Raw genomic sequence first — 14621 nt, 5'->3', positions numbered from 1 at the left:
TTGATGATAACCGCCTTCGAGGTCTTCCACACTGCAGGCACACGGCCCAGCCTTAATGCATCGTTTAACAACGTTGTGAGAAACGGGGTGATCTGCGGTGCAATTTGTTTCAGTACCTCAGAGTGGATACCATCCGGTCCAGGCGCCTTTTTGTTTTTGAGTTCTGAGATCGCTGTCGCCACTTCTTCCTGCGCAAATGGACAGGTGACGGTTGGTGTGGTGTATACTGTGTCTACTTCGCGTCTCAGTGCTGCATGTTGTGGTGTGTCTGTGTCTGCGATGTCGTCGGGCAGGAGTTTGCTCAGCAGGAACTCCGCTGTGCGTCTCCAGCCCTTAGTCATCTCACCATCCTCCTGTCGCAGCGTTCCCAGAACCAGTGGGCTCTTAATTTTCTCTGTCACGATTTTGTATGGTTCCCCCCAAATGTTTAGTTGTGTTTGCGCTGCTACATGGCTGTTCCAATGGTCTTTCCTGGTCTTATTCAGCTCAAGTTTATATTTATCCTTGGCAAGCCGGTAGTCGTGTAGTCGTAATTGTCTTTCTCTATCTGAAATTGCTCGTTGGTAAAGTTTACGTTTTGAGTCTTGTTTGAGTCGTGTTAATTGTGTAGTCCAGGGAATATTTTGGTATTTTGTCATTCTTTGTGTGGGTATGCAGGTGTTCTGTGTGTGTGTGATGATATCTGTCAGCATGTGTGCTCTGTAATCAACACTGCCGGTGATGTCTTGCGGTATGTGCTCATGTATTTTTTGTCTGACCCTGTCCCAGTCTGTTTTGTCAAATAATAGTCTTTTTGGTAGTGTTTCTGTGTTGACGTTTGGTGTACCACTTAAGGTTAGTGTGATGATGTTGTGGTCGCTAGCAGTGATCTGGTCAAGTACGGTCCAGTCTCGTACGTGGTTGATGGCGGCATTATTAACGAGGGTGATGTCTATGTTTGATGAATGACCGTTGTGTCCGATGTGAGTCGGGTGATGTCCTTCCTTGTTGAGTACGTGTAGTCTGTTTTCTTGGATGATGTCGTTTATTATTCTACCTCTGTCGTCAGTTCTGTCTGAATGCCACAGGGTTGATCTGGCATTTATGTCTGCACAGATGAGAAGTTTTTTGTTGCCAGCGTATTGCGCAACATCTCTGATGAGGTCTGCGTATGGTTTGATGCAATGACAGAATTGGGCGTACAGCGACGCGATGATCCAAGTATCCCCCTTGTGTGTGACTTCAACTGTAACTAGGTGCTCGAAACAGAGTTCTGTAATTTTGACTGGATGTATTTCTTTGTTTAGGATTATGACTGATGCCATGCAGCCTGTCCCCTCCGCAACTGTCACCGCACTTGGAGGAAAGTTGGGGATATGCCCTTGTCTAGTGTAGGGCTCCTGTATGCACAGAATTTCACTTTTTAGTTCACGTAGGACCCGTGGGAGCTCCGAATTTACAAGTATACTCCGCATAGCATTAAGCTGTGCTATTAGCAGTTTGGGTGTTTAACTGGCGTAGCAATTGCTGCCAGTTTGACTGTAATCGAAGTATGTTCTCCCATGAGCCCTTACGTGATCCTTGTAAAGCTTGTCCATATCGAATGGTTCCTCCCTGCGGGCGCACACCTGCATGAGCAGGTCTAGTAGGCTGTCTGGATCTGTTGGAATATTCTCCGTTTTGAGAATCAGTCTATCGGTTTGCTCTGATGTACGGAAACAAACAGATTGGCCGTACGGGTGTAGGGTGCGGATGAGCATCCGCTGTGCCGTCTCTAAGATGTCTCTTTTTTCTAGCCTACTTAATTTTACATTTATATCTAGCTTGTCGTAACTAAAACTATCGGTGTCGATGTCGTGTGTTGGCGTCTCTGCAGCCGTGACGTGTCGTGATGGTGTAGTGGCGTTGTTGTGCACCTCTGCGGGGGGCGCTGGATTGACTTCCTCGTTGGTTGTTGTGGGTGTTTCCTTGGGCGTCGGCATTGAGGTTGTTGGTTGGGGGGCTGCGAAGGTGTTGGTATCATCAGGGGTATGCACTTTCGTATCACTAGTTTTTGAGGCAGCCTGCGATTGCCGCGATTGGTCGTCACACGCTTTCACTTTCGGGACTCTCTTAGGCTGTTTGGTTTTCCTATGCGGTTTTAGTTTCCTAAGGGCTGCGATGATTCGTTTGTTTTTTGTGTGTGTTTCGTTTGTGCAGTCTTGATGTGTATCAGATGTGTTGGTTGTTTGTGCCACCATTCTGCATTGATTTGACGTGATTTGGTTCCCACTTGACTGCTCGTCTACGCTACCTGTGACAGACATAACAGCTTTTGGTATGTTATGCGCACTGTCGCCTCTGTTGCCAGACCCTCCGCAGACTTTTGTTGCGGTTGTTGCTGCGGCTTTTTGTGTGGCATTCGTGGTGTCTGCCGGCGCTGTGGCCTGTTCAAGGTCGGTATTACTGTTTCGAATATCATTGTTATGAACACTACAATCTCTGGCGTAAGGGCAATAATAGACGTCGTCTTCTTCCTCTGTCAGTGAGTCAGAGAGAGTTATTTTGCGTTTGATTTGATTACAGTCTGAGGTGTCTGATTGGTTCATGTTTTCCGTTTGGACTCCAGTTGTGCTTGCTTGCGTTACGGTTGTGTTTAGCACCGTTGGGTTCAAGGTCTCACCTTGTATGAATTTGATTGGTTTGATGCGTCCTTCGCATTTTGTAGTGTCGTATGTGCGTCGTTGTGCTGGAGTGGATGGGTGATCTTGAGTGGTTAGCAACGCTGTTTTGTGCAGTTGCTTTGGTTGGTCATGTGTGGTATGGTTTTCTGGTCTGTCGGTATCAGGATTTGGGGTTATCATGTCTATTCTCAGTAGTTTGTCTTCGAGTTCGTCTATCCTGTTCATAAAGGTCGTCTGGAATGTCATCCAGTACATTATTTGTCTTTTGATTAGTTTGGCGGCTTCTGGTGACATTTGTCCTGTGAGTGTTAGGTCGTCTATGTATTCAGTGATTGCATGATGGCTGTCCTCCAGGTTTGTATTGTGTATCAAGCCTGGAATGTGACCATTGTTGGGGTAGTCGTCAGGTAATAGTTTTTGCCTCTTACGCCAGAGTATTGCACGTAGATGGTTTCTGTGCCTGGTGGATGGTGACTTGTATGATCTTATTTTTTCAGGGGTTGATTTATGGAGCATGTTGGTTGACTCAGGGGGGTGTTCAGTTGCCATAGTCAGTACTGTCAATTAGTCTATTAAGCAGCTGTTTGTAGGTCTGGCAGACGCCACCCCTGCTCTTACTGCAAATTCGGTTTCTGTTCCTGGAGGGAATGCAGTCGATGGGCTCTGATGCTCGACAGTCCGCGCGTTTGTGGCCCTTTTTGCCACACCTTGAACAGGTCGTACCTGTGTCTGCGCAGGTTTTGGTTGTATGGCCAAGGTCACAACAGTTGTAACACTGGCTCACTGACGTATAGTCTTTGACGGAAAGAACTAGTAAATGAAATCCAGCTAGCACTTTTGATATCCCGAAGAACGCGACAACACTGGGCACGTAAGTTTTTACAACGAATACAGTTCGCCAAGGTAGGATGACGGTTGAAAACGCAGAGACCGCGTTTCCACGCGTGAATTGCGTCGCCGGAAGCCTCAGTGCACCAAGGGACCGGGATACGGCACTGTAAGGATGAAGTGCGAGGAATTAAACGTTGGGTGGCGGTAAGGATAGCGTTCGAAAGGTATTCTACCTGGCCATGAAAACTGAGTAAATGGTGTTCGCCGAAGGTCGCCAGGGAGGTGTAAAGTATCCAGTCAGCGTCAGAAAGCTGCCATTTGGGTGTGCACTTAGGTGGAGAAGGAGTCAGTAAACGGATGGAAACTGGGAAATGGTCACTTGAGTAAGTGTCAGAGGGAACAGACCATTCGAGACGATGAGCAAGCAGAAGAAGAGGTTCACGTAGGAACAGGTGTGTTGTTGTTGTTGTTGTTGTGGTCTTCAGTCCTGAGACTGGTTTGATGCAGCTCTCCATGCTACTCTATCCTGTGCAAGCTTCATCATCTCACAGTACCTACTGCAACCTACTTCCTTCTGAATCTGCTTAGTGTATTCATCTCTTGGTCTCCCTCTACGATTTTTACCCTCCACGCTGCCCTCCAATGCTAAATTTGTGATCCCTTGATGCCTCAAAACATGTCCTACCAACCGATCCCTTCTTCTAGTCAAGTTGTGCCACAAACTTCTCTTCTCCCCAATCCTATTCAATAGCTCCTCATTAGTTACGTGATCTACCCACCTTATCTTCAGCATTCTTCTGTAGCACCACATTTCGAAAGCTTCTATTCTCTTCTTGTCCAAACTGGTTATCGTCCATGTTTCACTTCCATACATGGCTACACTCCATACAAATACTTTCAGAAACGACTTCCTCACACTTAAATCTATACTCGATGTTAACAAATTTCTCTTCTTCAGAAACGATTTCCTTGCCATTGCCAGTCTACATTTTATATCCTCTCTACTACGACCATCATCAGTTATTTTACTCCCTAAATAGCAAAACTCCTTTACTACTTTAAGTGTCTCATTTCCTAATCTAATCCCCTCAGCATCACCCGATTTAATTTGACTACATTCCATTATCCTCGTTTTGCTTTTGTTGATGTTCATCTTATATCCTCCTTTCAAGACACTGTCCATTCCGTTCAACTGCTCTTCCAAGTCCTTTGCTGTCTCTGACAGAATTACGATGTCATCGGCGAACCTCAAAGTTTTTACTTCTTCTCCATGAATTTTAATACCTACTCCGAATTTTTCTTTTGTTTCCTTTACTGCTTGCTCAATATAAAGATTGAATAACATCGGGGAGAGGCTACAACCCTGTCTCACTCCTTTCCCAACCACTGCTTCCCTTTCATGCCCCTCGACTCTTATAACTGCCATCTGGTTTCTGTACAAATTGTAAATAGCCTTTCGCTCCCTGTATTTTACCCCTGCCACCTTCAGAATTTGAAAGAGAGTATTCCAGTTAATATTGTCAAAAGCCTTCTCTAAGTCTACAAATGCTAGAAACGTAGGTTTGCCTTTTCTTAATCTTTCTTCTAAGATAAGTCGTAAGGTTAGTATTGCCTCACGTGTTCCAACATTTCTACGGAATCCAAACTGATCTTCCCCGAGGTCCGCTTCTACCAGTTTTTCCATTCGTCTGTAAAGAATTCGCGTTAGTATTTTGCAGCTGTGACTTATTAAACTGATAGTTCGGTAATTATCACATCTGTCAACACCTGCTTTCTTTGGGATTGGAATTATTATATTCTTCTTGAAGTCTGAGGGTATTTCGCCTGTCTCATACATTTTGCTCACCAGATGGTAGAGTTTTGTCAGGACTGGCTCTCCCAAGGCCATCAGTAGTTCTAATGGAATGTTGTCTACTCCCGGGGCCTTGTTTCGACTCAGGTCTTTCAGTGCTCTGTCAAACTCTTCACGCAGTATCTTATCTCCCATTTCATCTTCATTTACATCCTCTTCCATTTCCATAATATTGTCCTCAAGTACATCGCCCTTGTATAAACCCTCTATATACTCCTTCCACCTTTCTGCCTTCCCTTCTTTGCTTAGAACTGGGTTGCCATCTGAGCTCTTGATATTCATACAAGTGGTTTTCTTCTCTCCAAAGGTCTCTTTAATTTTCCTGTAGGCTGTATCTATCTTACCCCTAGTGAGACAAGCCTCTACATCCTTACATTTGTCCTCTAGCCATCCCTGCTTAGCCATTTTGCACTTTCTTTCGATCTCATTTTTGAGACGTTTGTATTCCCTTTTGCCTGCTTCATTTACTGCATTTTTATATTTTCTCCTTTCATCAATTAAATTCAATATTTCTTCTGTTACCCAAGGATTTCTATTAGCCCTCGTCTTTTTACCTACTTGATCCTCTGCTGCCTTCACTACTACATCCCTCAGAGCTACCCATTCTTCTTCTACTGTATTTCTTTCCCCCATTCCTGTCAATTGTTCCCTTATGCTCTCCCTGAAACTCTCTACAACCTCTGGTTCTTTCAGTTTATCCAGGTCCCATCTCCTTAAATTCCCACCTTTTTGCAATTTCTTCTTTTTCAATCTGCAGTTCATAACCAAGAGATTGTGGTCAGAATCCACATCTGCCCCTGGAAATGTCTTACAATTTAAAACCTGGTTCCTAAATCTCTGTCTTACCATTATATAATCTATCTGATACCTATTGGTATCTCCAGGATTCTTCCAGGTATACAACCTTCTTTTATGATTCTTGAACCAAGTGTTAGCTATGATTAAGTTATGCTCTGTGCAAAATTCTACAAGGCGGCTTCCTCTTTCATTTCTTAGCCCCAATCCATATTCACCTACTATGTTTCCTTCTCTCCCTTTTCCTACTGACGAATTCCAGTCACCCATGACTATTAAATTTTCGTCTCCCTTCACCACCTGAATAATTTCTTTTATCTCGTCATACATTTCATCAATTTCTTCATCATCTGCAGAGCTAGTTGGCATATAAACTTGTACTACTGTAGTAGGCATGGGCTTTGTGTCTATCTTGGCCACAATAATGCGTTCACTATGCTGTTTGTAGTAGCTAACCCGCACTCCTATTTTTTTATTCATTATTAAACCTACTCCTGCATTACCCCTATTTGATTTTGTATTTATAACCCTGTAATCACCTGACCAAAAGTCTTGTTCCTCCTGCCACCGAACTTCACTAATTCCCACTATATCTAACTTTAACCTATCCATTTCCCTTTTTAAATTTTCTAACCTACCTGCCCGATTAAGGGATCTGACATTCCACGCTCCGATCCGTAGAATGCCAGTTTTCTTTCTCCTGATAACAGGTGTGTGTGGAGTCTGAAAGGAATGTGGGTCAGCCAGTGTTACGGCAGATGAGGTTTTGGTCATTGAGATTAGCCCAGAGGGCGCCGTTCTGACAGAACCCTAAAGGGGATGGTGCGCGTTTAAGTCATCGAGCAGCAGAAAGGGGTGAGGGAGTTGCCCAATAAGCTGTAAGAAGACTGCCCTGATGACAGCGAATGACAGAGGGATGTAAGCGGTACAAAGAGAGAACGTGAAGTGAGATAGGCAAATGCAGACTGCAACAGCTTGAAGCCAGCTTGGTATGATTGTGATCATCATCCCGGATGAGCAGCATGACTCCCCCATGAAATCGAATGCCGTCCTCGGTGAGAATGTCAAAGCGGACCAGAAAGAAATGCGAGAGGTCAAAGCAGTCGTGAGGACTGTTTTCTTCCTGGAGGCAGAGGACAAGGGGACGCTGATATTCCGAGAGCAGTCGTAATTCCTTCTTTTTGGATCTAAGGTCACAAACATTCCATTGGAGGCACTCATGATGAAGAAAGGAAAGGAGGGAAAAAATGAAGGGGTGTCACCTCGGCGGCTGCCGAGTCCGAGCCTTCGAAGACTTTCTGCTACAGGGCGCAGAGGCTGGAGGATCTCGCTCTATGAGATCTATAGAGGTGTCGGCATTCTCCATCTGTAGGTCTGCAGAGTCCAGGGCAGAAAGATGAGGATATCGCGTGGCGACACTGTTGAAGAGGATCGCCGAGTCAGAGAAAGAGAACAACGCCATTTGCCTTTGTTTGATTTCTTGGAGCCTTTGCAGTTGGCAGATGACGATTCACATGTTTGTCGGCTGGAGGGACATTAAATTTCTTCGCGGGAGTATTCCTTCTGTCCTTTCTGGCCTGCAGGTTGTGTAGCAGGTGAGTTCGCCCGATGAGGCGAAAGTTTTTGATGGCTTATTGCACAGCTGGAGGAGGAGGAGACGGGGATGCTACCGTGACAGTGGGCGATTTTATAACAGCTGTGTTGAATTGAAGGTCGCATGTCTGCGTGGCCATGTCCTTCGTGGCGCAAGATATAGCAAGAACGTTACTTTAAGTGCCAGATGGTAAAATGCAGCGTCTCCGCCTAGCCAATTACTCGTGAGCGACAGTTAAGGCACTTTTTCCTTCTCCCAGATCTCCTGGACGGTCCGCTCATCGAGATACAGCATGAAGAAGGAGACGGAGCATCACCCTCGTGAGCATCCATACCATAGGTTACACATTTGGCCAGGTGTCGAAAGGATATTACAATGTGGTTGTAACGAAAACACTGATAGCAGTGCATCATGTTCGAAATGTGATAACATGATAGCCTCCATTGACCTCTGATCGAAGCACCACTCGACCAAATGTTGGAACAAGAATGTGGGTACTAAGGATGCATCTAACGTTTTCAACACCTTATGGATTGGAATGGCGGCCTTATCAGAGAGGTAAGTTTGGATTTCTGCCTCGTTCAGACCATCGTCAGCCTAGTGTCAACAACGCCACGGGAAGAATTCAGCATTCAATGGGGCTCGAGAGGAACATGATAACCGTGGACGGGCGAAGCTGCAAGCAGTAGTTGTGCTTGAGAATCACAAGTAGACTCCAAAAGCAAACTTCCAGTGCTTAAATGAGAGCAGGATTTCACAGGGCCGGCAAATGCATCAACACCTTTCTGAATAAGAAACGGACCGACCGTCTTCAGTACATGGAACCACAAAGAACTGTGGTGCATCTGGGAGGGTCTTTGAGTTGTTAGCCTCACTCCGTTTACATTTAGTAGACGTAGACTGTGATTATGATGATTGGTTCATTGCGAGAAAATCGCCCACGATTGCCAGAGTCTCCGATGGCGTGCACGTTCCAACTAGGGGCCCTCTCAGAGGGGGGCGCACCCGCCTTAGGCGACCGTTCGCATCGTATGCTACACCTCTCGAATACCTCACAGAAGGACCAACTGGCAGTATGTGAAGGTAACAGCTCAGGTAAACACCCGTCCCTGGATCAGGCCAGTACCAGGGGGTACGTGCGGACCCTACCTGTCGACACGGAACTGGGAATTACGCGTTACCCATTCACCTATTAGGCGTCAGACGCATTGTCCGGCTTTCAGGAGCGCACAGGGAGGAACATGGAAAACAAGGAACCTGAAACGTCGAAGCGGAGGAAGGATAGGAGAAGAGCAACGAAGAACGAAAGAACAGTGGAGAGACTGTTCTGATGTCAAGCACCGAAAATGTAGAACACATTTCCAAGAACATCTCAGACATGTTTTTCAAGGGAGGGGAAAAGAGTAGCAAGAAGACAGACAAGCAGCACTGAACGGAAAAGATGCTGTAAAGTCTGGGGCCCTGTGGTAGCCAAGCCCGAACTCAGCAATGAGTTGTGAGCCCCCAGGAGTGGGGGTGGCGGCTGGAGGTGGGGGTTTTCTGAATCCCCATTGTAATCGTAGATATACCGCAGGTTATGGTCAATATTTCGAAGAACCACAATGCATTGTTGATGGCAGTAGCCATTACCTTAGAAATTTTATCAAGTTCCTAATGCAGTAGAAGTTCGCCACTATCGTTGCTTGAAATTTGTTCTAAACAAACTTAAAATGTCCAACTTCCTTTTTTTTCTTTGCTGCAAACAACAAAGCCACCATTCACTGAAATGAATATGTTTTTAGTGGACTGCAAATATCTGCTATTATTTCAGTTTCAAATGGATCCTCTAGATTGTAGGTTTGTACAAGACAGACAAATGTGTGGTGCATGTTACCATGTGTCAGTATCTCTGGTCTTAGACTCCCAAAAGAAACTAAAAGTAATGAGTATATTAAAAATTAGATCTGTGTTGAGTGGGGCTTCTGTGTAAAAGATGTGCCATTGTGGTTTAGAGAAATGACTGTTAGTAAGTGTCTAGTATGCATTCAGAGCACTCATGATGATCTATACGGAAGGTCACGTATCATATCGTTAATTACAATTCATAAATGGGTGCGATAAATGTAAAATTCGCTCACTGCAAGCGTGATAAAGAGTAGTTTTAGTTCATATTTAATCAATGTCTGCGGAGGCGCCTGAAGGCTAACACGTGATTTAATATATCAAATTGTCATTGAAGGTTACCAATTATTTCAAACGATCGCATTGAAAGTTCCGAACAGCAAAAAAGTTTCTAAACAGCGTCTGGATATGACGTCGACCATACTCGCTTTTCTGAGAGATCTTCTTGTAAAAGTGTGAAGGAAATCACTTGCAAAACATGACATTTTTGAATTTTTTTTTCCACTACGACTATTCTAAAATAAGGAACAAGTAGCTTGAAAAGGACAGCAGACGGAAGTCACTCATATAGTCAAAACCAAATGTAGACTTCTGTGCAGTGCTGTGTCCTTTCCTCACTCATCTTCATTCGTGAATGTCATTTCTTACACCGGCTTAAGGTCCAACGCTATACGCTTCACGCTAGCTCGAAAATGAACCATGTAATCCCTTGAAGGTAAGTCGCATTTAAAGTGATATGGCTGAAGAGTGTGTACAGTTTATTCCCGTTTCTCTGTTCTTCTACAGCGTAATGCATTCTGCGTGAAATGAGCAATACATGAGAGTTCATACGTCTGAACCAAAATTTCGTGCTGGAATTCGGACCGTATTTAACTTCTTTTAAACGTAAAAATAACAATGCTTTTAATGTATTGTATTTTACAGATTTTATAATCATGACAAGCTTATTTTTCCTACGTTATCACTGGGCATCTAAGTTTGAAACCCGCCCGACTTTTCCTGTACTCACTATATACGCATAGAAACTTAGGTGCCGCGAGGAGTGGTCACGCGGTTTGAGGCGCCATGTCACGGATTGCGCGGCCCCTCCCGCCGGGGGTCGAGTGAGTCCTCCCTCGGGCACGGGTGTGTGCGTTGTTCTTAGCATAAGTTTGTGTGTACGTAGTGTGTAGGTCTAGGGACCGATGACCTAAACAGTTTGGTCCCTTAGGAATTCACACACATTTGAAGATTTTTGAGCTTAGTTATCGGTGTCCTCTTAAGTATCATATTTATATACCCACATTACGCACGGACAATGGCAGTTCCAAATTCACGTGAAACTCGCCTGGTTGTGAAAGTCGGAACGAGTGGTGTGAAGTATCAGCAAATGGAGTAGAATTTCATTAGTTAAACCACTGCCCTGCTGCAAAAGGTAGACCATTTGACGCCCGACTCAACATGATGAATTTCATTTCAGTTACCACCTCACGCTATACAAAGTTGTTTTTACAATTGTTAACCTACAATTACAGAAAATCTTTAGGGTCCACGAACCCAATTACAAGAACTGAGTGCTCATTTATTCTCACTTTCACTGCACCCCAAATTAAATGCACTGACTTCAGTCAGGAATCAAATGCCACAGCAACAGAACCGTGCCAATGTACTGTGAGAGTGGTGCGCGAGTCGTGCCCCGTAGCGGCACTGCTCGCGAGAGACAAGGGCCCGGGTTCGTGCACCGGTCCCAAGAACTGAATAGCAGAGAAGCTTCAGCGGAGAGTGAAAGATCTGTTCGAGAGATAAAACAGTACACTTACCTTGGTTGGCACCTTCGCGGTGAGCAGGAACAACCGGCATGGGGAAAACACCTGAAATAAAACACAAGATTAACCATTGGCAGGTGGTTTGAAGCAATACATAACAAAAGCACCCTGCAGAATGTTCACATTACTTTTACACAAGGTAATGGTGTGATTAATAAACCATTTTATACAATAGCAACTACTTAGAAGCGTATGTATTTTGTCCATAATATTAAAAAGCTACTGTATGCTCCCTCACTTGAAACAAACATTTCTGATATACATTGCTGCGTCGATGATGTTCAAATACGTTTCAGTTGCAACATCTGCATATCACCACTCATATACGACACGGTATTCAGAGTTCTGTATGAAGACAGCGTGAATCGATGGTGTTAATGGGTATTATTTTTAACAGCCGACTTCATAGAATTCTTGCCCTGAATGATACCAGCGTTAGTCATGCGATAGGAAAACAGCAAGATACTTTCCTCCTTAGCTCACGACGTATTTTATGATTTATCGACAACGAAATAAGCCCAGAACCGAAACTACTGTACTGGTAACACAAAATAAAGCATGGCCGCGGATCACTTTTATGTCGCCTTGGTTTATCCAAGTGTGTAACATCGACGTCGTCATACGAGACAACTAACATGTCAAGTTTTCGAAAGTAATCGATTTGCAATGTCTTCCGAAATTTTAGAAGAGAAACTTCACTAAATGTTGTCTTGTTTAAAACAAAAGGGATGTGTTAAAACATTAAGACTAAAGGCGCCTGTAAACGATCAAACATGTTCGTCAGAGTTACTAACTGTTTTCCTCAGCTTTGTCACACAAGCGCACAGGCTTATAAATCCAGCTCGTCCATCTTAAACAAACTTTTAAAGCAAAAAGCGCTGTGCTGTGCATAAAGAAAATAAAACGAGACACTGATCCTGGGACTTGAAGGAATTGTTGAAGCTTAAAACTTAAAAATCTGCTACGGAGAATGTTACGCACATATCCTAATGATTACATTAACTTTGTCGGAATTGCCAGTAAAACTCCTTCGAATTGAAAATGAAGACACAGTACAACCGACCTGCAATGTCTTCACATAATTAACTCCGACATCTTCTTCAACTTAGCCACTTAAAAATGTTAGTGCTTTGAAGTACCACAATGTGGGCATAAACATATCGTCGGTGGAAGATCCGGAAAACCTTGACTGCCTCATTTCGTCACACTTTCGCTTATACTTAGTGCTTTTTTTTTTTTAATATTTCCAGGACCTTTGTTTCCACAATTATGCGAACTGAAGATACAATGGCATGAACTGCAACACGAGTTCTTTTCCGCTCAAAATGCACAGCGCAACATCAACATGCGAACGGTCCGTTATCTCTGACGTCTGGCGCCAAGTGACGATCCTAATTTCTCCCAAACACGTCAATAAGACAACACGCTGTCAAACTGTATAATCGCCAACGGCAGTGGATCTCAACCTTTCTCAGATCTTTACACCCTGATTGACATTAGCTAGACCCGCCACACCGCACCATTATCAACTTTACCGCCAAACTAAACACCAGAAATTGTAAAAAAGTATTCGAAGTTTGATTTTTAAAATGACGAAAGATAAATGATATTTAGTTTTTGTAGAGCGTTGAACCAATTCTCAGCGCAGAGGGAATACTATCTAATTCCAGAAAAGAAGGCTCACAACCCACACCGAGGGCAGGCATTTATTACAAAACATGCTTCCTGAACATCTCTTCTCTCCCTAGCGACACTTGCATTACCCCCACACCTTGGATTCCCGTTTAAAATCAACCGAGTTACTATTTGTAATTCATTTGATTGTAGAAATAGTATAAATTGGAAAACTGCCACTGCTTTAATTCTGGTCTCTGCCACCACCACCACCACCACCACCACCACCACCACCACCACCACCACTACTACTACTACTACTACTACTACTATTTATAATGATAATAATATTCTCCAGGCTTTCAGCAATGTAGTGGCTGCTACATAGTGCTGTGCTGTCGATCAGTTCATTTATCTGTTGCGAGGTGAATAATGAAGCACTTTCTGGTCCACTGAAGGAACTACCAACAACTTTTCCATAGAAATTTAAGCATCTAAATCTCAATTTTACTTTGAACAACGTATATGTGTAGTAGGTGGAGGACCAATGAAGATATTGTTCACGTATTCGTTTCACACGCTGTAACCACCACAATGTCTCAAACGTAATGCTAGTATTTGACAAAAAATGTAATTATTGGTAACTTTTGTAATTAATACACTCCTGCAAATTGAAATAAGAACACCGTGAATTCATTGTCCCAGGAAGGGGAAACTTTATTGACACATTCCTGGGGTCAGATACATCACATGATCACACTGACAGAACCACAGGCACATAGACACAGGCAACAGAGCATGCACAATGTCGGCACTAGTACAGTGTATATCCACCTTTCGCAGCAATGCAGGCTGCTATTCTCCCATGGAGACGATCGTAGAGATGCTGGATGTAGTCCTGTGGAACGGCTTGCCATGCCATTTCCACCTGGCGCCTCAGTTGGACCAGCGTTCGTGCTGGACGTGCAGACCGCGTGAGACGACGCTTCATCCAGTCCCAAACATGCTCAATGGGGGACAGATCCGGAGATCGTGCTGGCCAGGGTAGTTGACTTACACCTTCTAGAGCACGTTGGGTGGCACGGGATACATGCGGACGTGCATTGCTCTGTTGGAACAGCAAGTTCCCTTGCCGGTCTAGGAATGGTAGAACGATGGGTTCGATGACGGTTTGGATGTACCGTGCACTATTCAGTGTCCCCTCGACGATCACCAGTGGTGCACGGCCAGTGTAGGAGATCGCTCCCCACACCATGATGCCGGGTGTTGGCCCTGTGTGCCTCGGTCGTATGCAGTCCTGATTGTGGCGCTCACCTGCACGGCGCCAAACACGCAAACGACCATCATTGGCACCAAGGCAGAAGCGACTCTCATCGCTGAAGACGACACGTCTCCATTCGTCCCTCCATTCACGCCTGTCGCGACACCACTGGAGGCGGGCTGCACGATGTTGGGGCGTGAGCGGAAGACGGCCTAACGGTGTGCGGGACCGTAGCCCAGCTTCATGGAGACGGTTGCGAATGGTCCTCGCCGATACCCCAGGAGCAACAGTGTCCCTAATTTGCTGGGAAGTGGCGGTGCGGTCCCCTACGGCACTGCGTAGGATC

The 14621-nt window shown here is 44.7% G+C and overlaps 1 protein-coding gene across 1 annotated transcript in view; it reads right to left on the bottom strand.

The window, feature by feature from the left end:
- Positions 1-14621, bottom strand: part of LOC126251387 (F-actin-uncapping protein LRRC16A) — a 598780-nt gene that overhangs the window by 328829 nt on the left and 255330 nt on the right. Inside the window, exon 3 of the mRNA XM_049951780.1 lies at positions 11395-11445. Coding sequence (XP_049807737.1) covers positions 11395-11445 — 51 coding nt within the window. The remainder of the gene's footprint in view (positions 1-11394; positions 11446-14621) is intronic.

This window comes from Schistocerca nitens, chromosome 4 (genome assembly GCF_023898315.1).
Source record: "Schistocerca nitens isolate TAMUIC-IGC-003100 chromosome 4, iqSchNite1.1, whole genome shotgun sequence".
Classification (NCBI taxonomy): domain Eukaryota; kingdom Metazoa; phylum Arthropoda; class Insecta; order Orthoptera; family Acrididae; genus Schistocerca; species Schistocerca nitens.
Note: the sequence above shows the minus strand (reverse complement) of the source record. Positions and strands in the feature narration are given on the sequence as shown.